We start from the raw sequence: 23,035 nt of genomic DNA, 5'->3' as shown, positions 1-23,035 counted from the left end.
AGTTAAAGTATAGTATTATAGTAGCATTTTCTTTTTAAAAAAAATCTCATGAACGAGTAATAATATAGTTGGTCAGAAAAATGGCAGTCAAAAGTCATAGTATATAATGCCAAAAAAAAAAGCCATATATTACTGGCTCATACGAAATGTAAAAACAGTCCTATAAAGTCATAGTATAGCATGTCATTAAAAAGTCATTGTAAAGCATGTAATGAAAAATGTAAATTGAGTCATTTATATATAATTAAATAAATTTATATATAAAAAGGTCATTAATAGTCATTTTATAGCATGTCATATAAAAATCATAAAATGTCATAATGTAGTATGTGATTTAAAACATATTTCTCAAAAGTCATAGTATAGTATGCCATTTAAAAAATATCACAAAAAAGTCACTGCATATTATGTCAATCATATGTTAGCTCCCTGAAACGGCAGAACTTTGAGAACCCCGATCTAAGATTTTTGTTTAATTGCTCTAAAATTACTTTACAGACTTTATTATTATTATTATTATTATTATTATTATTATTATTATTAATAATAATAATAATTATTAATGATAATAATAATAATAATAATAATAATAATAATAATAATAATAATAATAATAATAATAATAATAACAATAATAATATTATTATCAACCATTTTGATAAGGAAACAGTTTTAAAATTGAAAAATAAAAATAAAAAATACAAATATTCAAAGTCAAATGCTATGAGTACAGTCCACCGACAGCAGTTGTCCTAAAGACTTTTTTCTGTATCTACCGAGGGTCTGTGTCTTGCATTCCCTATTTTCACCATATTTCTTTCTCTCTTCTTGGAGTATAATGTGTATTAGTCCGTGTATTAGTACGCGTATTTTAGAGACTGCTGGATTTTCAAGACTTAAGATTCGTTTATTGTCATTTAGACTCTATGCCACACAGACAGATAGTAGTTGAGGACCAATCAATTTCTATCTTTTCAATTCTTCAATTTTGAAATCTGTCTCATTGCTTCTTCTGTCTCGTTCTCTTACTCATCATTTTTATGAGTTGGTCACAGTATATTTCCTGTTATTGTTATTTTTTTTAATTCTAGGCTTCCCTCTGTCTGCACCCCACACTGCCTCTGTAGCTCTGCTTAATGTTTGCTCGAGATTTTAAAGGAAGAATTTGATTAGGAAAAGACTACATATATTTTGTACTTTCTCACTCTTTTGCTTTGTTACATTTTGCAAAAGGGAAAACTATGAAATAACGAAGATGACCTCTATTGCTGAAACACCTTCAGAAAGAAGAAGTCATGGAAGATTGTGACATTAGTGGATGTAATATTCCAGCTGGTCAATAATGTTGCAGGTTTGCATAGCAACTGTGTATTTTATTCAGTCTCGTCATCAGCAACCACGCCCATATATAAAATATATCAACACTTTGATTTAACATTTCCATTGCCAGTCAAAACAGACACATCATGCGTACACAATATACAGTTTTACAATGAATATGTGAGAGGTGACCCCTTGACAACACTGATGACACAATTATTAACATTTTACTTTAAGATTATTGCTTCATTTCCATCCTGTTATTATGGCCGCCCTTTATGATAGTATAACTGTGAGTATAAACAGTGAGTGATACTCTACAACACTTTCAGCACTGTTCGATTTGTTCCATGTGTCTGCACATTCATTCATGCAATAGAGAAAATATGATAATAGTCATCATTTTGAGCAAAAAGACCATAATTGTCATCTACTGTATTTGAGCCATCGATCTTATTGTTCTTGAGTTTCTTGTTCAAATCAATCAACACATCATTTAATCACAATACAAGATCTTAAAAAACACCAATATCCACCTTTGATGCCTCTCTGTTCTCTGTACACATTTAATAAAAAGACATTTCACAAGAAAAGGTAGTTTGGGGTGTATATCCTCAGGTCGTCGCCGTTTGCCCCTGCACCACTCTACTTAGGGCTCAGAAACTCCGCCCACTCTGTTCAGCGGCTGAAGAACTGTAGATGAGCTCCAGGCAGCAAGAAAAATCTCATGTCAAGACTTAGATCACATTGTCAAACATGTGCATGGACTGCATGATGCTCTCATCCTAAATGGAAAAAAACAAGTGGACAAAGTCAAATTACTGAAAAAGCTGCAGATGGAAATGGAGGTTTTGTTCTTAATTAATTGTGTATTTGAAAGGGTCGAAAACGTTTGAGACAGAAACCTTTTGGCATGTCTCCAGGAACTCCTCGATGGTGACCACTCCATCGTTGTTCTTGTCCATTTTCTGGAAAATGCAACACACAGACACAGACAATTAAAAAACCAACACAACTGAAGCGGCCTAGCACTGGCAGCAAGAAAGGTTATTGTGCCACCAAATACAACAAATAAATCAAGAAACTGCTCATAAAAATGTTGCTCCATAGCACCATCTGTATTCAAAAACTCCACAGAGTGCCCTTAAGAAGCTAAAACAACATACACAGAAAAAAAATAAAGGTTTAAGCTCTTCATTTTCTATCTACAATATACAGCCCGTCCTCTGGTTAAATGAGCCGTACTGTCTGTTGTCATGCTTTCCAGATCATACACAAAATACACTGCACCAAAACATTATGAGAAACTGATGTTAAATTCTTCGGCTGAGTAGTTCCAGTGAGATATAAAACAGCATCATACAAATGGTGCATAAGCACAATTTAAAGGTAAAACACATTTTTAAAGTGAATTTCAAATGAAACATATACAAGGACAACAAATCAACAACGTTTGTAGCTTAGCTGTTCTTGAGCAAATTATTTGACTAACTTGTAGTTTATTGTCGGTGCATGTGTGTTGCATTGATTTCTTGATTTTTACCTGAAAGAAGTTGTCAACATGCTCCTTGGGAGCGTTATCCCGCATGCAGGGGTAGGTATACTTCCCCATCATGTCATAGATGGAGTGCATGATGTCTGTCATTTCCTGGACACACAGAAAGGAAGGAGTGATGTAAGAAAAAAGCATCACCAAGAGCTGTCAACGTAACAGCAGAGAGAGAGAGAGAGAGAACTGCCCCACCCTGTTCAATATTTATATTGATTATCTGGCAAAATTCCTAGAACAATCACAAATCCCCGGCCTCACCCTTTCTGACTGAGAGATTAAATGCCTTCTCTTTGCAGATGATCTGATATTGCTGGCTCCATCTAAAGAGGCCTTTCAACAGCAGCTGGATCATCTGCAAAACGTCTGTCAGTCCTGGGCCCTGACATTCATCTGGAGAAGACTAGGGTTATGGTCTTCCAGAAACGACCCAGATGTCAGGGAAACCCAAATAGGTTTTTGCTGGGCTCAACCGACATTGAGCACACACACACAACTACACATATTTGGGATCAAACATTACCTCTACAGGACATTTCAATCTGGCCCTGAATGATCTCAGAGACAAGGGGAGAACGGCCTTCTATGCTATAAAAAAGTCTTCAAACATTGATATACCCATCAGAATCTGGCTCAAAATATTCCAATCCATAATCAAACCAGTGATATTGTATGGTGCTGAAGTATGGGGTGCTCTTGTAAATCAAGCCAGTGCCAATAAAGCAAATGGAATTGAATTGAACTGAGAGAGAGAGAGAGAGGGGGGAGATGGTTCGTGTACCTCTCTGGTGATGCAGCCATCTTTGTTGAGATCGTACAGATTGAAGGCCCAGTTGAGTTTATCAGTGATGGAGCCTCTCAGGATGATGGACAGACTTAAAACAAAGTCCTACGGCAAGAAAAAGAAGACTGAGCAACGACTGATAGCAACACAGACGTAGTGACTAAAAAGGTAAGGATGAAAGCAAGAGAAAAGGGACAGTAAAAGAAGGAAGTGAAATACTGTATATTCTGTAGAGTTAATATGAAATGTTTCAGTGCTTGTCTTTTCTGAAATCTATTTTAGTTCTGTCAGCAAGAAATACAAACTAAGTGCTTCTAAAGATGAGACTTTTCATTATCTCTGTAAGTTAAAGAACGTCAAGGAGTTACATATTTAAGTGTTTTTAGGGGGAGATTCTTTTGTTTTAATTCTCTCTTTTCTTCTGTGCATGTCCTGGCTAAGAAAATCCATATGAAAAATATATTTATATCTATACTGTGTGCATCTTTGTGTACTTAAATGAATTAAATATCTTAGAAAGAGTTTGTTTTTTTATTGAGAAAGACAGATTGTAGTCTACAGTAGTGAAAAGGACTACAACAAATAAAAGTTAGACAGCACCTTACAATATATCTACACTGTGAACATACTTTGAAGGGTCTGTGCTGTCTGTACTGAGTTGCTACTATAAAGCACAAAGAATGAAAACATAAAACTGCAAAAATCAAGGAGGAAACAAACATTTGTCTGGACAGCAGAGAGTGTCGGAGTGGAAAAATCACCTCAAAGCTGACCGATCCGTTGTTCTGGGTGTCGAAAGCCTCAAACAGGAAATGTGCATACATACTTGAATCTGGAGGAAAAATTAAATAAAATCACCAATCAAATCCTGGATTCAAAAAGAGTCACTTCGGTTTTAAATTTGTGAAATGATGCTCAGAATTGACTACAAAGCCTGTGGTTTTATATCACCCTTTGTGAACCTTTACATGTTGAATCAATGTTTGTGAATTTCTACATTTATTGTAGTTGTATAAACATTTAAGAACATCTTAATAACATTTGACTTTAGACTGAAAGTTATAAACAGTAGTGAAAGAAAACACACACACGCATTTAAGTTATACATTCACATTTCTGTCCTGCTTTTGACTATAAAAACAGGGTCATAGTTAAAACTGGAGAGTTTGCATGGTTCCCTGTGGTCAATTTTGTCCTACAAATAGAGATATTTTCTATCCCAAAACTTTAATTTGTGAAGTTTTTCACAGGTGGAATAAAGTGCACCATGTAGACATGCTTTAAAATGATTTCTGAGCTTAATTTTACAAATTCCAGATCCTATATGACCCAATTAATTGTCTAATGAGCAAAGATTAATGAAGATGATCTGCACATCTTAAAAGTTCAGTTTGAACTCAAACAGGGATATAATCAGGTGTATATAGCGGAGTTGCAAACTCTGGACCGATGAAGATGAAAGACTTGTGCATCTTTTCCTGTAAAACCTCCTACTGGTTTCTGTTTGGACTATTTTGATATAAAAAAATGTGACTGACCTCCCTGAGGAAAGAACTGGGAGTAGATGTTTTTAAAAGTCTCTTCATTCACCACACCACTGGGACACTCCTGTGCAAACGAAAAAACACAAACTTAACTAAAAAAATGACTTTCTCATGCATATAAATAACAAAAGATTCTGCATCACGTATAAACACTCCTTATTCGTATACAAAAGAATAAAAAGGAAAGTGCATGAATCCTAATTTGGCAGGAATCTTTGACTGACGTTTTTGAATCCCCGGTAGAGGACCTGCAGCTCTTTCTTGCTGAAGTTGGTCTGCTGTACGAGACGGTCGAGCCCCTCTGGTCGGTAACACACCGTCGAAAGCTCAGCATCATCACTTGAACTTTCTGCACGTAGAGATGGAAAGAGAGAGACCAAATAGTTACTCCCTGAGATTCACCAGAGTGCACATGAACCACTTTGCATGGAAAATGAGGCAGCGGCAAAGATGGAGAAAAGAAAAGCAAGAGTGAAAAAAGTATCAGAGTTTAATTTTTGCTTATATTTATATGAAAGTGAATCTGATGACGGACTCTGTGTCCTGACACTTGCTTTGAGAAACTGAAGAACTGGAGCCAGAGCGACAGCAGGGGAGAAGTTTGAGGAAGCGCTGCTTTATGGTCTTCTTATGGGGTTTGGACGGCGGATTACCTGGAAACAACCAATGAGAGCGGAGATTAGAGGCTGATCGAGTGGCCCACATTGGGAACACCATGTTAGATGGATCAAACACCGGCCAAACTACGCTCAAATACTTGGAATCACTTTTCCGAGCAAGTTAGAGCGCACAAATTAGTTTGCTGACCTGGCTTTGAACCAGTGCGACCCGTCAGATCAAAACTGTTTGGAGAGCAGCCAGCATGCCAGAGCTGAGTGAGGCGACACATGACCGAAGTCTGAGATACAGAGGTCACACAGAGGTCACACAGAGGGTCGTCTAATGTGCAACATTGACCAACGGGATTCTTTGTTTTCAGATATAATATGGAAAGAAGTTGGTTTTTTTTATTTTTTAATTCTATGTATATTAACCAATATGTCTCTCAAAATGCAACATGATGGACCTCATCATATTTAAATACATGGAGTTTACTTTGATGCAAAATGAAATGAGTTAAAATAAATCTACAGTAGAGTAGTTTGACATTTTGACACATGGACTGCCAGAACTAGTCAACCCACATAACACACAGGTTTCTCTCAATTATCCCCTGAAGAAACTTGACAAATGTTAAAATCATCTAATTCCACACTGACGGCTGTTTTTTATTGCTCATCATTTTTGTCCATCTCTTCATTAAAGATACATAATGTTTAGACATAGCTAAATATTCAAATGCATGTGTTTTATTGCTGCTATTTCAGTCACATGGAAATGAACTGATGTACTGAGCATCAACATATAGAAAGTCCAAATTTTGACATTGTAATCTACTAGAATTTGGAATAAAGTTCTGTCAGTTTGAACCCAGTTTGTTTGCACAGTATAATGACGTAAAGTGTTATAAGTTGATATAGAAAGGTTAAGGTGACAAAGATAGCTGAGTTGAGAATTATCCATGAGTGTGAGGGGCTCCTCATAAAGCTGCACGCACGCACGCACGCACACGCACACACACGCACACACACGCACAGTGTTGCCTTATTTGAGACCCCACAACACCACACCACAAGATGGTTTTCTGCACTGGACCTACTGGACATCCAGTTCCCTTTGTCTGACTGTGTGCCCAAAATACAAGCAGGCACAGCTAACTGCCGTCTCAACAACCATGAAACTGAATTTTTTTGGGTCACAGAAGCATTTTGTCAGTCAAATAAACAATAACCGTGAAGGCATCGAAACAAAAATCAGATCAACTTTTTCTATATTTAGCTAAAAATCAACAAGAAAAAACATCACTCTATGTTTCTCATCTAAAGCACTTTGCTCAAAAACTTTTCTCTAAATCAACAGTACATGTTAACAGTGTACCAGTCGTCCAGATTTAACGTCCCTTTTCTCTCTCCGTGCTGAATGTATTCGAGGATTAGCTCTGGCTCCTCTGCAGGGCTCTGAGATCAGTTTTTATTGATCTTTATTCATCTCTACTCTTCCTCTACTTTTTCCTTAGTAGAAGAAGAGAAGAGAAGAGAAGAGAAGAGAAGAGAAGAGACACTCATTTGCTGTCGTCCTTACTCATTTTTTGAAAAAGCGAATAAGGACCTGATACTGGTCTTTTTGTAAAATATTGCCTGCTGATAACTTTTTCCAAAGCTGCATGCGAGTCAATTAAAAATCTAATGGATTACAATCATCTTTATCGACCTGATTACCGAACAAAACAGTTGCGTGTCGTCTCTTTTTAAACCCAGCTCACCTCCTCGTGTAGGAGCACGAGAGGGCTGACTCATTCATTGATCTTCATCCTTCTCTCCTGCTCCTAAACTGTTCCGTTTAAAGGTCTCACTTGCTTTCAGTTGCGGAAAGCATCTTGTTTTTGTAGTCCCGTTCATTCAAAGTCAGTCAAAGAGACTTATCATTGACCCAAAACAACCCGAGGACAAAGAGATACTGTAGACTTGACATGCTGGACAGAAGCAAGATGCTCACACAAATTGTCCGTGTTGCATTTCCATTTCCTGCCACTAGAGCGCAGTGTTAATCTACAGTCAGATCACACTCGACTGTGAAAGGCCTCAAAGTCAGAGAAAGAACGAAGTACAGACAGGAAGCAACTATGAGCTCTGCAGGAGACTAAAACGGACAGATGGAGCAACCTGTTTGATGTTATACACCTTCACGCCCACTGCTGTCCAAGAGAAAACATCTGGATTTCTTTTTGTGAATCAACTGAAACCTAACTGTGATGTGAATACAGAGGAAGGGGACTGAACTATGCTGGGAGAATGTGTAAAACCTGTCAGACCTTCAATAAGGTTTAATGACAAGCTGAAACATGTTATTTGTAAGTATTCCCATTTTCTGCAACTTTATCCTTGTACTTTCCTGCACTGAAGAGCCAAATATTGTATTTTTAACACCACTATATTTATTTCATAAAGTCAGTTACTTGTAGATTAGAATTTAATCGACCAGAAAATTATGATGTATTATTGTGGATACTGTTATGGCCCGGCTGGTGAAGGGAAAGGAACATAAATATAACCAAAAGATATAACCAACAGCTACTAAACTTAAAAGCGGATATAAAAAACCCACCAGACCAGCACTAAGAGTGTCTGACCAAATAAAAACTGTGTGTGTGTGAGATCAGTTTTTAACTCTATTGCCTTACCCCAGTCGCAAAATAGTAACTTTAGTGCCTCCGAAAGAAAACAAATCGAATCAAATCCAAATTAACACTAAACAATATGCAGGCAATGACGAGAGGCACGCTGGCGGGCAGAAGATTTCCAGCCGCCCCAACAGTCAGGCTGACCAGGCATTTGTAGAGTCTTGGGATCTGAGCTTCATCTGTTTATTGGAGGAGACGGATGAAACGCCACTTCAATTACAACCAAACAGGAGCCAATCAAACGCTGGACACCACATGCCTACTTTGAAGAAACAGAGCTCCAAAAGAAGGGTTATCATGAGGAGAGGGGGTTAGCTGTGGACATAACAGATACTGTAAGCTACCCAAACAGTTTACAAAGTAAAAAGCCCCTCTTAGCCAGCTGCAACATTAAAGTGATGTTTATACATAATGCATCACTACTATAATCCAATAATATAATATACATGAGTCTGAAATGAGCCAGTCTGCATAATGAGTTATTTTAATGCTGTTACTACAGGTATATAACAAATGACATACAAGTTTGGCGCCAATACTGTATTATTTTTAAATAATATTTTAACAGCACGACTTGTAACAGAGTATTAACACAGTAGTATAGTTGTTTTTTCCTATGTAAAATGTCTGAATACTTCCACCACTGGGTGAGAGAGGCACACATGAAGCCATCTGTAAAATCTTGAAAGTGCTCATAAATATGTAAACACACCAACAGCAGTGTTTAAAAGAGCAGCAGCTCACCACTGCATCATCACAAAGTGACAACTTCAACAATAAACCACTGCATAAAGGTGACAATGTATCTTAAGCATGTTTGAAATCAGACTCATTTTTCACACTCGTGTGTTTCTAAAATCAGTCATGCAAAGTACACAAGGATTAAATTACTGTCATACACACACGCACAGCAGCAGCAGTACAGGTTGAAACTCACACATTCACACCTGAGAAATATCTGAAACGCCAGCTGAACAGCTGCACTGCAGCAGCACAGGGAGCCAGGGTTCTGCTTAAGGGCACATCAGAAGAAAAAAACATACTTCTTCATGTTATGTCACAGATAAAATATATATTCTAATCTGCCAGCGGTGTGCATACAGCTTCTGTAAATAACCATAAACTATGAATATGATTTCATTCTGTGGAAACAAACCAGTTGCTGCCTTTTATGCAGGAAATGTCAATCGAACTATCAGCTACAGCAGCTGCACGACTATGGAAAAACAAACAAAGCTTTACAGGTCCTCTCTCTCTCTCTCACACACACACACACACACACACACACACACACACACACACACACACACACACACACACACACACACACACACACACAGTCGATGAGGATGACATATCTCAGCTTTTTGATGCAGAAGGATAAAATGATGCTTTCACCTTAAACTGACGAACCATTTTGCAGGAAGGCAGAGACAACGAAAAAAAATCACTGCATTCATTTTTTTTTTTCTTTCTTCTTAGCCGCTATTTTTTAGACACAGGGCAAACATTATTATACATATTTTTTAAGTTATTGAAAAGCTGTCAAAGGGCAGCTGTTTGATGTGACTCATTTGCACAGTAATCCAACAAAAACCGAGCAGGGGGTCGTTCTTAGAGAGGCAAGGCAGCTTATCGATGTCTAGCTCAGCAGCTGAACACCATTCCAGCTGTTATATAAGATCATTAACATCGCCTGGGCTGAATGTAAAAACGCTTGTTCCTCACTGTTAACCATTTAAAGTGATTGTTTCCACAGCGTTCACGATGTCACAGTATGAACACATGCAACATAGCTGTATGATTAAAGGAAAAATTCATCCATAAAATGCTAATTCATGTACCAACTACTCACCCTGTGTTACACTGAATTAGTGAAGTAAACTCTGCGTTTCCTGCATGCCTCCACGGTGAAAAAAGAACCAAAAAACTGAAAAAATTCTTGATGAATTGAAGCATCTATCAGGGTCTGCGTTGCAAAACAGCAAAACTATATCACAACGTCTGTTTACAAACTCTCACACAACTTCTATAACTATAATCGGAGTCTCATTTATTGAGATGTTTTCGGGTCAAAAAACCCTTCTGGCTAGGAGCACTATGCCTGGGTGTTTGAAGTTTAATAGCATGTGCCTGTGACGGTGCGCTACTCGCCTGTATGTGAGACTGTTTTTTTTTTTTGCACAAGTTTTTCAAATACTCAGGCTTTAGTAAAATTCTTGTGTTTGAGCAGCACTGAGGATATGACTGGATTAATCAGAACTATACTGCAAGAGTTGTGTGAAAGCTTGTAAACAGATGTTTTGATATAATTTTGCTGATGTTAAATGTGGACCCCATTTACTCCAATTCATCAAGATTTTCTCGATTTTTGGATTCTTCGTTCACTGTGGAAGCATGCAAAGTTTTCTTTGCAGAGTCAATGTAACATGGGGTGAGTGACTGATATGTAAATGCTCATTTTGTGGGGGAATTATTCCTTTAAAGTAAACTCTTTGTGGCAGCTTGTTGCAGCAGGTAACCTTTCAACTGTCCCACAGCACAAACTGATCATCCCACATCTCCGGGGTTGGACTGATGAATCACACTGACTCGACAGTTATTTCAGCCGGCGCTGAGATCATCCCGCAGCCTTTCCTCAGTTCTGGAGACCCTCTGGGTCACTTTGATCCCGTGAATCAATTTTAACAATTGCAGCCCTCTGCGGCGGATCAATGCACTCTTCCCCGCTGTTATCAACACATTTAAAGACTCTTTTATCCACTGCTGCAAACAACTCCTGCTGAAAATACTTAAACTGTGGATGGGAAAAGTGAGAGACACCGAGGTGAATAAAGAATTTCATGAAAAAAAAGGACCGTAAGGGTTTCAAGAATCTTTGCCTCTTTTGGTACATCTTTAAAACAAGTTACCCTTATAGAGGCATTAAAGTTGTTTATTGAGAACTTTGTTAAGTTATGAACCCCTTTGGCAGATTTATATGAGCATAAATCGTTGCAATTAAATTCATGTTGAGGGTAAAAATAATCAGTCAGAACATTTGCTGATATTACCAAATTTCAAGTTTATGAAAGGGCTCTAATCAATCCGGCAACTCTCTGGCAACAAGAAAAAAAGCGTTTGAAAGTATTGACTTAGGAGATAAAGTTAATCACAGTGAAAAGATTAAAGCCTCCCCAAATGGCAGCTGCATTTATTTTATGCTTAATGAGTGGGGTTTTTTATTAGATTTTTTTCTTTTTTTTCTTTTTAGACAAGACTATGTTTTCACTAGTTCATAATTTTCAGACACGTTTCTCTCAAAACCTCCCAAACCTACAGAGAAACTAGACCTCAGCTTTCTCAGTGGATCTATAAAAGACCAAACTTTCTTTAAAAAAGTTCATTTTCATTCCTGATAATGGGCTAAAAGGAAAAAGCAAGCATATTAAGCAAGAAAAAAGTAAAGAAGGGTTTTATAGGTTTAGGTTTGTATGTGCACTACTAATCCGCTGACAGAATTATTATTAATAAGTAAAGTAATTTCAAATTATATATTAACTTTAATACAATTGGTAAATTGTGTAAATGCTGATATAGACATCTAGACCGGTGCATTTTATTATGACCCTAACTTAGCATAGTCACTGTTAGCATGCAGAAGTCGCAGCAGCTGCTGCAGAAGTCGCAGCAGCTGCAGCAGTTTCATGCAACGGTAAATAAATGTTTATAAATTAACATCTCCCAGGCAGCAGCTTCTGCGATTACCGTAATCCTCAGAAAAGACATGGTTCATGGACATCCATTTCTTACAAAATATGGACACCAAACACACACACACACACACACATTTAAATTTACCCTCTCATCTTCCACTGACATCATGAGCTCCTCAGTGACTGTCGCTGAGGTTTACGTCCATTCATTCGGCCTCATGTGACACATGAAACCATCAGTTATTTGGCATCAGCTTTGATTATTTGTTACACAACATTGATCTTAATGCTCTTTATCGGTTTGGCAAATTCCATTTGGCACCTATGATATGAAATCTGTTTGGCTCTGAGGGGATTTTATGTTAAAATCTGCTATGTAACTGTGTTACATAAATGCAATATTTATGTCATTATTGTTGACTGCTTTTGATGCATTAAAAAAAACACTGAGCCCTCTAGAAAAATGTCATGAATAAAAATCCAACTAATCTCACCTTTCTCAAACATACACACACACACACACACATACACACACACACACTCACAGGGGGTCTAAATCACTAGTTTCATCAGAATACAATATTAAATTGATTCTTTGGACAACGATAGGACTACAGTATTTCCCAATATCAAAAAGTCTACCACGATATGATTTTGATTCAATTCAGTTTCGGGGCATGTGACACGTGCGAGCAGATATTGCCAGCCCTTCTTTTCTTTTTTCTTTTTTTGCTTTTAGCCTAAAAAGATTGAGGAAGATGAAAACTGGTTAATTCTGTCAGAAACCCCTTTCTGTAAAAATGTTTTCATTTTAACTCAGACCAGGGTCTATTTCCTAAAACTTCAGGGACATCTGATGGCCATTATTAGCTGTATTACAAACAACTACGAGAGTTCATAGCGGATGGAAATCAACAGTCTTGTAGAGTGGTGCACAGAGAACAACCTACTGCTCAACATCAGTAAATCCAAGGAGCTGGTTGTTGATTTTAGAAAGAAGGAGGCAAAGACACACACCCCTGTCTACATCAGCAGAGCTAAAGAAGAGTGCAAAGTTAAAAAAGCACAGAAAAGGCTCTATTTCCTACGAAGACTAAATTCCAGACTAAGATCCAGGTTAACTTCTACAGAGGAGCAGTAGAAAGCACACTGACTGGAAACATCACAAACTGGCATGGTTCGTGCACGGCACGGGACAGGAAGGCTCTACAGTGGGTGATTAAAACTGCCCAGAACATCACTGGTTTCCATGTACAGAGCATCAGTGACCTCGGTGAAGTGAGGCGTCTGCACAGACCCCAAAGGACACTGAAAGACAGCAGCCACAGTCTGTTCACCCTGCTGCCATCTGGGAAAAGATAGAGAAGTATCCGCTGCAGAACCACCAGACTACAGAGCAGCTTCTTTCCCCAGGCTGAGAGACTCCTCAACTCCTCCTTCCACACCAAAAAGATTAAGGGTCAACTTTAATTTCATTTCTTCTTAAACCATATATAAGAAAAATGACAAATCTACCTTGTACCTTGTACTGAAAGCCCTGAAGACAAACTTCTCCAAGCAACCATCAAACATGAAATACCAAAAAGATCAGTAAACAAATGCATAAAATTCGGCTCAACAATAACTGTCAAGGATCATAGACAAAACAAATCACAAGGCATGTTTCCCCCACATATACAACATGCTAACGTTATTAGCACAAGCCCGTGGCATTTTACAATGCACAAGTTAGCTTAGCAGCTAGCGGACTTTTCCTCCACTCATAAAACAGTTTACATGTATTATTTATGCTTTCTCTTACTCACCGCTGGTTTAAGTCGCCGCATCTCCGACTGAACAGCACGGACGATTTTCGGGGGTGTTGTTTGTTTATTTGTTTGTTTGTTTCTGGGCATGAGAGTCGCAGGAAGGAGGTGATGTTTCCTGAGTACGGCTTTTGTTTACACCAGAGCCGTTTAAGACATCTATATCGTCTATTCAGTGCACTAGTTTACATATGACATGTGCTCCGTCTGTTGTCTCGCAGTTTCTCTAAAAACTAAATATTTCTACGCTGATGATTTATAACCGAGTAAATAACGCCCTCCTCACCATCTGGCTCTTGGCTGCTCACCGTCGTCTACCTGACGCTGTTTGACGGTGACACGGGATTTCAAATTAAAAGCCTCTTCTTCTTCTGTGGGTTTTTATGTCGGTTGGCATCCGTGCATTTGCATTACTGCCCCCTGCTGGATTCACTCGAACTCTGTCATCCAACTCTCACAACCTTCAAGAGGATATGATCAGTGCTTTAACTTTGCATTGGTGATACGTGATCATTGCTCGAGTCAATATATCGATCCAGATCGATGGATCGTTACACCCCTAGCGCGCGCACACACACACACACACACACACACACACACACACACACACACACACAGAGGCAGGCCTGTTCAGTCATAAATGCAGGTGCACTAGACATGATTCTAGAAGATGCATAAGTGGAGACTCACAACACAACATTTTTGCAGCTGCCAAGAAATCCAGTGCTGATGCCACTATTCAGTACATGAAACTTAAAGGAATAGTTTTGTAGATAAACTCTTTTCTTTCTTTCAAGATTTATAACAACCTCATATATGTAAAATAAATATGAAGCTACAACCAGCAATCAGATTGCTTAGCTTAATAATAATAATAATAATAATAATAATAATAATAATAATAATAATAAACTATTTAATTTTTATAAAGACATATTAAAACATGCATGTCCAAATAAAATAAGACCAGAATACAATACACAGAATTAACATTTTAAAGAGATGCAGCAGTACGCAAAGCAAATTCAAGACAGTTAAGTCAGAGCTAGTTAAAGGCTTAAGTGAAGGCTTATGACAGAGTGAAGAGCCTGGCGCTTTCCAAAGGCAGTCTGGTCTCACTCCCAGGACGTCAAAATATACCGCTCGGGCAGGAGCTAGGCACATTTTGGTGTCTGTGTGAGATGGGCGGGCTTTCAGTCAACTTCAGTGTAAACCCAGGTGCATCATTATTAGATGCTCAAAGCAACAGACATAGTTTAAAGATCATGAAAGTCCACTGAGGGTGGGTGGAGTTTAGGTGGATGGGACTTCCATACGTGAATCCACAATTCATGTCCAGTGTGTGTGTGTGTGTGTGTGTGTGTGTTTCTATACCTTACCATGTGCCTCTTTTACCCAAACCTAACCATCCGTGACTCTGGTGCCTAATCCCAACCATCATGACAGTGCATGGTTGGGTGAACATAGCGGCTGTGCCTCTTCAACCCACCACGACCATTTGTTGACATCACCATAGCAGCATCCTGGAACATCATAGGTTGTTGCAGCAAAGGAAAGTAAAACATCATGGGTTGATATGGAAGATCACTGACCGTCCTTCACCATGTGAAGAGTTTGGAGCGAGAATGTGTTGGCACAAAATAACATATAATAATAATAATAATAAAATATAATACAAATATAACCCCTATAACACCGTAACAGTTGATTCAACACATATTTTAAGTATGGACTGAAGAAACAAGATGTAAAGTGTTAAAAAGAGAGCTGCAGAGGTGCTGGAAGGTGGATCTCGTTACCTTTGGACTGAACCAAATTAGCTGTTTCCCCCTGTTTCCTGTCTTTATGCTAAACTAAGCTAACTGGCTGCTTGAAGTAGCTTTGCATACTGTGCAGATATGTCATCTAACTCAAGACAGGTAATTAAATAAGCATATTTCCAAAAATGTTGAGTTATTGCTTTAGAAAGATAAAAGAAAACATCTTTCTACACAATGACACAATGGTTCAATGACATCATGGTTCAGCTGCACCACAGCAGCCGTCAGTCAGTCAGTTAGGGTCACTGTAACGTGTGAAGTGTAGTGTAGAAAGTGATGACTTGAGAAAAGATCCAGTTCGATCTATAATTTATGAATACAGTCAGGAGTAAACAACACAAGGATTTCGGCAGCTTTAGAACAGAGCTACTGCACATAAACACCATTTACTGCTCAGTCTCAGATATAGCTGTTAAATCATTTAAATGCATTTTTAACTGACTTTTTCCATAAGCAGTTGCTGTTGCTTTATTTATCAATACATTTAATATAACTGCTGGCTGCTTATTTGACATATACAATAGAGCTGAACAGTAAAGGCTGCAGTTTTGTGCCTCAGGCTGTTAAGCACCGCAGCGCCCCTGTGCTTCACTCTTTAATAAAAAGGTTTGTTTGTGTGTCCTGAACGCCCCCTAAAGCCTCTGTGTTCATGCACCTGTTCACTGTTTGGTTAACCTGCTGCTGAATGGATATCACACTGGCTATTGTGTCAGCCACAACTATCAGCCATTAAAAACCTCCATCTCTATACCAGATGTCCATTTTAAATACAGGGGCTTAGAGACATCCTGCAGATTGAATGGGAACAGTAATGTTGAGTTATTTTTATGCATTTATTTTTAAAAGAAAAGACTATTTCGAGAAGTTGTCACAAGAGAGCTCCAAGTGTGTGTGTGTGAGAGCGACACAGAGAGAGAGACATTCATTGATCTCTAAAGAGATTTGTCTTTGTAAGAACTCATGAGGAAAATGAAACACTGAGCCTCACTGATCTAATTAGACCATAAAGACACATGCTGACAGGTATAATATTAGAAAATAAATGAGCGACAAGATGTGACTTTTGGCCATAATATGAAGTTGTTCTCACGCTTTTGTAACACACATTGAGCTCTTGTTTTGTCTTTCATTTGACAGAGGGCATCACTGCAATGTCAATTATCTCCACAAAGCATTCGGTGGTTTGTGCTGCACTTTCAAAGCATTTCACAAAAACTAACATGTCGATATATACAGTATGACCAACGTCAATACCCGGGATTTATAATTGATGGCGGTGGCTAATGATTATTCTCATAATTGATCACTCGCCTGAATATGTTTTACAACCTATAAATCATCTAGTCTTTTAATTGTCATTCGGTAGCCACTTATACCTCTTGAGGGTCATAGGGGGGACTGAAGCAAATCCCAGCTGACTTTAACTGGACAGGTAAAAAATGTTAACCACAATTTTGCTAGTAGTTGCTATTTTTTGGCTGAACAGCAGACAAATATATTACATTTGCGATAAAAAAGGAAGAACATACTTAAATGCTAGAATCAGAAATGTTCGAAATGTTTGCCAACTAATCAATCGACTATGGATTTAAGAACTGATCTTTTCAATAATCATTACAAAGAATAAATGACTCAAAGTATGTTTTCAGACTTATTTAATACCTATTATGTCAAAGAACAGCACTATTATGGAGCCATGTCTTTGCCTATAGACTGCAGTCATTTAACTGTGTTGTGACTAATGTCATTCAAATATACAGCCATGTGGAGATGTTGACTTTATATGCAATACTTAGTACATTTAGAAGCCACTGCAATATATTTCACAAGAGCCAACTCATCACCCAGTCATATAATATTTCAAATAGCCTATTTCATGTATTTCATAAAGCCTCCTGTGTGTTTCTCTTCCTCTGCATGATGCTAGAGTCATTGTTGACCTCTGGATGATATGACCAGGCTTTTTTTTAGTAATTTTGCACTCTTTTATATTAATAACAGTAGCAGGCTAAAGCAATTATGCAAAGTTCATCTACAATTATATTTTACAAAGTTATCAAAATGAGGCTGCTCTATTGTCACATTCACACATGAACAACCATGGCTGGTCTGCAGAAGCTGCTGACAGATGATCAAACAGGACTTTGTTGTTTTCTTTATTTATATATATATATATATGTATTTATTATTATTATTACCTTTATTTATTATTATTGGGTTGTTGTTATTATTATTACTATTATTATTATTATTATTATTATTATTATTATTATTATTATTATTATTATGACAGAGTTAAGCCCTTAAATAGTACTAGCATTTCTTTAAATTTATAGTAAATCGTCTACTGTATGTGGCAGTTTATTCTTTTGACAAAACCAATGCAAACTTTCACGAGCACGCACTCACTGGGAATCTCAGCCAGGTCAGAAAACAGCAACAAATAAAGCACTTGTATCCATATTTTAACAAAGAAAAGACGAATTGTACCTGTAAGTGGGTCGTACGATCTGTCCAGCTCTCTGGAGTCAGACAAACTCTGGTCCTGACTCCTGGATTTCATGTTTTTCTCAGTTCTTACCGGACTGAACGTGCAGGATCTGTGCGCGCGTCAGAGCGCATTTATGACTTCATTCCTGTGTGCATGTCACTTTTCTGCAAGTTATCAGCCTGGGTGTGTGTGCAGCAAACTGGTCGCGGATAAAAGCGATGACAAAAGGTAAAAGTCCGTGCAAAAGCTCGAGTGTCTCTATCCAAACTCTCCTCCTCCCGCTTGGCATCAACGCGCGCTCACATCCAGAGTTTGCTCCTCGCGGTCACTTTGAGAGGCTGCTGTGGGTTTAAGGTTGTTGATTTGGATTAAAAATGTGATGACTTTACTTTGCTGGTTGTTCAAACATCCCCAAAAATGACAGAGTCCGCCCATCAGCTGGAGCATCTGCATCTGCTCGAGCTTAAAGAGAGAGAGAGAGAGAGTGCTACAAACAGACAGACAGACAGACAGACAGAGGGATGTGGGAGTGTGTATATCTGCTGATCTATGTTTCACTGATGGATGGTCTCACCTTGGCTCGGGACTTGAGCAGCTTTGAGAAGTAATACCTGCGGATCAATACTCTGTCAGCTCCACGTCCTTGAGAGTTAACGAATGACTCACTCATAATTCAGATAAATGCAAACACCAAGGTCGCGATTGGAGAAAAATAATCTGAATATAAAACCCATAAATACGCAAGATAAGCTTTGTGGAGAATGAAGAGGCCCAGAGCTTATTTATGGGATAAACGTCAAGATTTCCGTAGCATTGTTTCCCACCATTAACTTCAATTTTAAACCCTCTAACACGTGACACTGTGAGCATTTCAGGGACATCGTCAAGGTTTAAAGTAAGGGTCTAATTAAGCTTTTTTCATGTGTATCTATATATTTATTTTAAATTTTTTTTATTTGAGCACATTTAAATTTAAAACTTGAAGCCTATTTTACTGTTTTTTTTCCAACTTTTTTTTTTTAAATATGTTGTTTTCTTTTAGATAGACATGAAGGTCAACAGGTTAGGTTACAGGATTAACAGAGGGGTATTCCATTCATATGTCAATCTTTTAAAGATCATAATGCCTTGGGAACATAAAATATGATTACATAACTTACTGACTAACTAGTTTGGTTTCCTGATTCAATGACATAAAATGCATTAGTAAATACCCTACCCTGATTTCCAAGCTTTTACGTATCTAAATAAAACAGTTGCTAACAAGTGATTAAATGAGTCTACAGAACATCATCAAGACAAACAAGGCTTTACAGCCTCGCTGTGGTGGCATCATTAAGTCATGATACTGTGTTAGTTTATAGCCAAATGTTAGCTTCTTACTTCTGGCAATTGGATTTAGGCTTCAGAATCATAAGAGTGGTATTTGCCACAGTGCTTATTTTCTGCAATAAATCTAAAATCCAGCAGAAAAATCCCATACGCTTTTTAATGAGGTCACCAGGATGATACTAACTTCTGTGTTAGTCTACAAAAAAATATCACCTCTGCAGCACTCTATTTTGTCAGAAAGCAAAGCATTGGACTGATGAAAGATGTGACCTGATGATGGCACTAGAAGAGTTAAGGGTTCATCAACGGGATTACAATTCACCCTGTGGGTAACATGAAGGTCTAACGAAATGTTGTGGCCATACAGTTGACCCCCTGGTGGCACTAAGGGAAAGGTCTGTTGATTACCATTAGGGTTAGTATTAATCATCTGGAGATCATGACTGTGTATACAAAATCTTTGCCAACAACATTTGGCTTAACCTGCTGGTAGCGTTTGGAAACGTAAGGGAACACAAATGTCATCACTCATCATTCCTCCTCTGGGGACATGAATGTCTGCACCATATGTTATGGCAATTCATCCCATAGTTGTTGAGATATTTCACTATAAAACAAAAAAGTCAACTGCAAGGTGGCGCTGGAGAAAAAAATCACCAAAGTCAGTGGGATTCATCCTCTTGGGAACATGAATGTCAGTACAAAAACTCAAAGGAATCCATCATAAACTTCAATCTAAATAAAAGTGGTGGATTGATTTTCCATCTAGAAAGCCACGCTGGAGCACAATACACTAGGACAGATCAACTATAAAACAAACAATAAACAGTGTTATTGCATACCTGCCTTTAAAGTAAACTCTCAAAGCGTCACATAGAAAAATGTAATTGGAAAAGAAGAGAGCTCCTTTTGCCAAGAATAGTGCTTGTTGGGGATAAACAGTGTAGTGAAGTTTCCTTAAAGATGGGCAGGCGTGTGAGGGATTATTGTGTCCCCCTTCAGAAGACTGATGGGGAGGAGGGAAAATATCTATCAGCTGCTCTGGGAAAGAACAGGACAAAGAAAAAGGAAAGGCAAGGGAGGACACAAAAAGAGGCCTGGTGAAGAAGAAAGTATCAAAGAGAGGGATATCTGAAAGCAAAAGAGAAACAGAAGAAGACGGTTGAGATGTATTTTAATATATAATGCGCCTTGGGACGGTTAAATCTTGCTGTATTGATGGTGTTTATCTCCCACAGGGGTTTACAGAGAAGTTTAGCATGACTGCAGGCTGGAAAGTGGAGCTGACAGATAACCAATAATGAGCAATGATTGATGCCTGAAGTTATGCACGGTGCGGAGCGGTGATACAGGTGACAAATAACACACACACACACACACATACACACATAAACAGGTGAGCTGGCACTGGCTGTTTGGTGCTAAACAGAAGATAATATTCAGTAAAAGACATAAAAATAGCACCACATGTCCTAAGGAGTCATGTTTCTGCCTGTGTGTACGACCGGAAAGAGGCTGTGTGGTTTAATTCTGTCTTTTTCCGCAGGCACAGATACAGGTGAGGACATACAGAAAAAGAAATAAAGGGGTGAGGGGACGACGGAGGGAGGGGAGGGGGTGAGGGCGAGACAAAGCAGGCAATCTCCCCTCAAATGAATATTTGATGAGAAGGCTGATATGCTTAAATTAAACGTTATAAATACACAGCAGCGTTAATGGGTTGTCACAGAAGAACGCAAGGGGTTTGCTCTGTCTGAGCTTGTAAGCTGTCATCAACACACACACACACACACACAAACACACAAACACACACACACACACACACACACACACACACACACACTGCACAGATTATATCAGGAAGTTGATATACTGCCCAATCTACAATATAGCCAACAAAATTAGAGGATTTGGAATAGAGTCATGTCGAGGGATTGAGATCCACCATATTAAAAAAACATTGCACGAAATGAAACCACAAACACATTCTCTCCTCCACAGAAGCAAAATACACACATTTAGAGTCCACTTCCAGTGCCACGATGTAATTCCCAAAGGCACATTATCATCTCTGCACTGACATGATGTTTGCATGTCCATTAGAAGCTTAACAGAGTAATTTTCTTCCGACTGCAGTCCCACAGTTTTAATTATGTGCGTGAGAAACACAGAAATGTAAAAGCAAAGACAGAGGGGAAAGGAGAAAAGAGCAAGGTTGTAATCATGAATGTTTATGGTCCCTCTGCTGCTGCATTAAAGGCTCTGCATGTCCTAACCCATCAACTTAGAATTAATGAGTGAGTGCTTTTATTGTGAAACTTATGGTACTGCAGTCACAAGGAGAGGCTTCTGTGGGAATGGTCCCTTGTTGATGCATTCAAGTGTTTTAAGGGTCGACTGCTGAATGTAAAATTTTAATGCAAGACACTTGTATTGGGACTCAGTTGGAGCCAGATCAAGTGGAGGTGGATTGGTCAGTAAAACATATCACTTTTACTCTAAAGAAAAAGAAAAATGCCCAAGTAGTCTGTTCTTTCATACACGCCTGTCATCTCTCTGTGCAAACACCAGATGGTTGAAATCTGTTTGTCTCTGTATACATTTTACAAAGGGTTTTGGAGTACACTTTTCCCATTTATCAGTAATTCATATCAGATTTTAGAGCACAGAACTTCTTAAAGCGACCAGTAGCAGTTTAGCGGTGGAAGTTGAAATCTGCCATATTCATAGTTTGTGGAAATTCAGTCAATTGCAATCACTAATAAAGCACAATATCAGCTGAAATGATAATGTTATAGACCAGATCAACCTGCACTAACAACAATAATCACTCCTTGGTAGACGGCAGATACGTGAAATCGACAAACTTGTTTATATCTGTTGTCATGTTCAGCCATAACTGTGATGTTTAAAATGATCTTTTTGGAAAACAGTGGTCCGAACTATATGAAATTTCTAATGTGCTGATTTTATGCATTGTGTTTATTTGCAAATGTCATTCATAAACTAAATCTATTGCCACAGAAGCTACGCAGTTTACTGTTGTGAATGGGGACCGCAGCCAAAACTTTTTTAGCCAAGACCCACTCGAAAAAAGAAAAATTGCTTAAGTGTAAGCTATATTTGAAATATTTTTTCACCCCTTCACCTTCCACAATAAGTGATTGAGACAATAGTAGACCAACAACTCTTGTTTTGTTTGGTTTTTTTTTACAAAGTAAATTCACTGTTTTTGTAAGTGGAGTCTGGTGGCTTTAGGTAACAGCTTCCTGCCAGAAAGGGTTGTCTTACAACCAGGTAAAGTAATGAAAATAATTTCAATACATCATACATTTAAACTGCTAATGATTTTTTAGGAGTGTCTTTTTAAAGAGGCTAAAAACTAACCAATTGAGGCAGTGCTTGCTTAGTGCTA

At 38.2% G+C, this 23,035-nt stretch overlaps 1 protein-coding gene across 1 annotated transcript; it reads right to left on the bottom strand.

The window, feature by feature from the left end:
* Positions 1-1,321: 1,321 nt before the first annotated feature.
* Positions 1,322-18,743, bottom strand: LOC121941656 (A-type potassium channel modulatory protein KCNIP2-like). The gene is made up of 9 exons (XM_088075762.1): positions 18,288-18,743; positions 5,748-5,850; positions 5,422-5,542; positions 5,192-5,261; positions 4,415-4,485; positions 3,651-3,758; positions 2,864-2,968; positions 2,226-2,288; positions 1,322-2,105 (listed from the first exon to the last, which is right to left on the bottom strand). The coding sequence occupies exons 1-9, from the start codon at positions 18,358-18,360 to the stop codon at positions 2,058-2,060; spliced, it is 762 nt and encodes a 253-aa protein (XP_087931888.1). The 5' UTR covers positions 18,361-18,743; the 3' UTR covers positions 1,322-2,057.
* Between the last annotated feature and the right edge of the window lie 4,292 nt (positions 18,744-23,035).

This window comes from Plectropomus leopardus, chromosome 3 (assembly GCF_026936395.1).
Source record: "Plectropomus leopardus strain MGB_pleo_1.0 chromosome 3, ASM2693639v1, whole genome shotgun sequence".
NCBI lineage: Eukaryota > Metazoa > Chordata > Actinopteri > Perciformes > Serranidae > Plectropomus > Plectropomus leopardus.
This window is presented reverse-complemented; position numbering and strand designations above follow the sequence as displayed.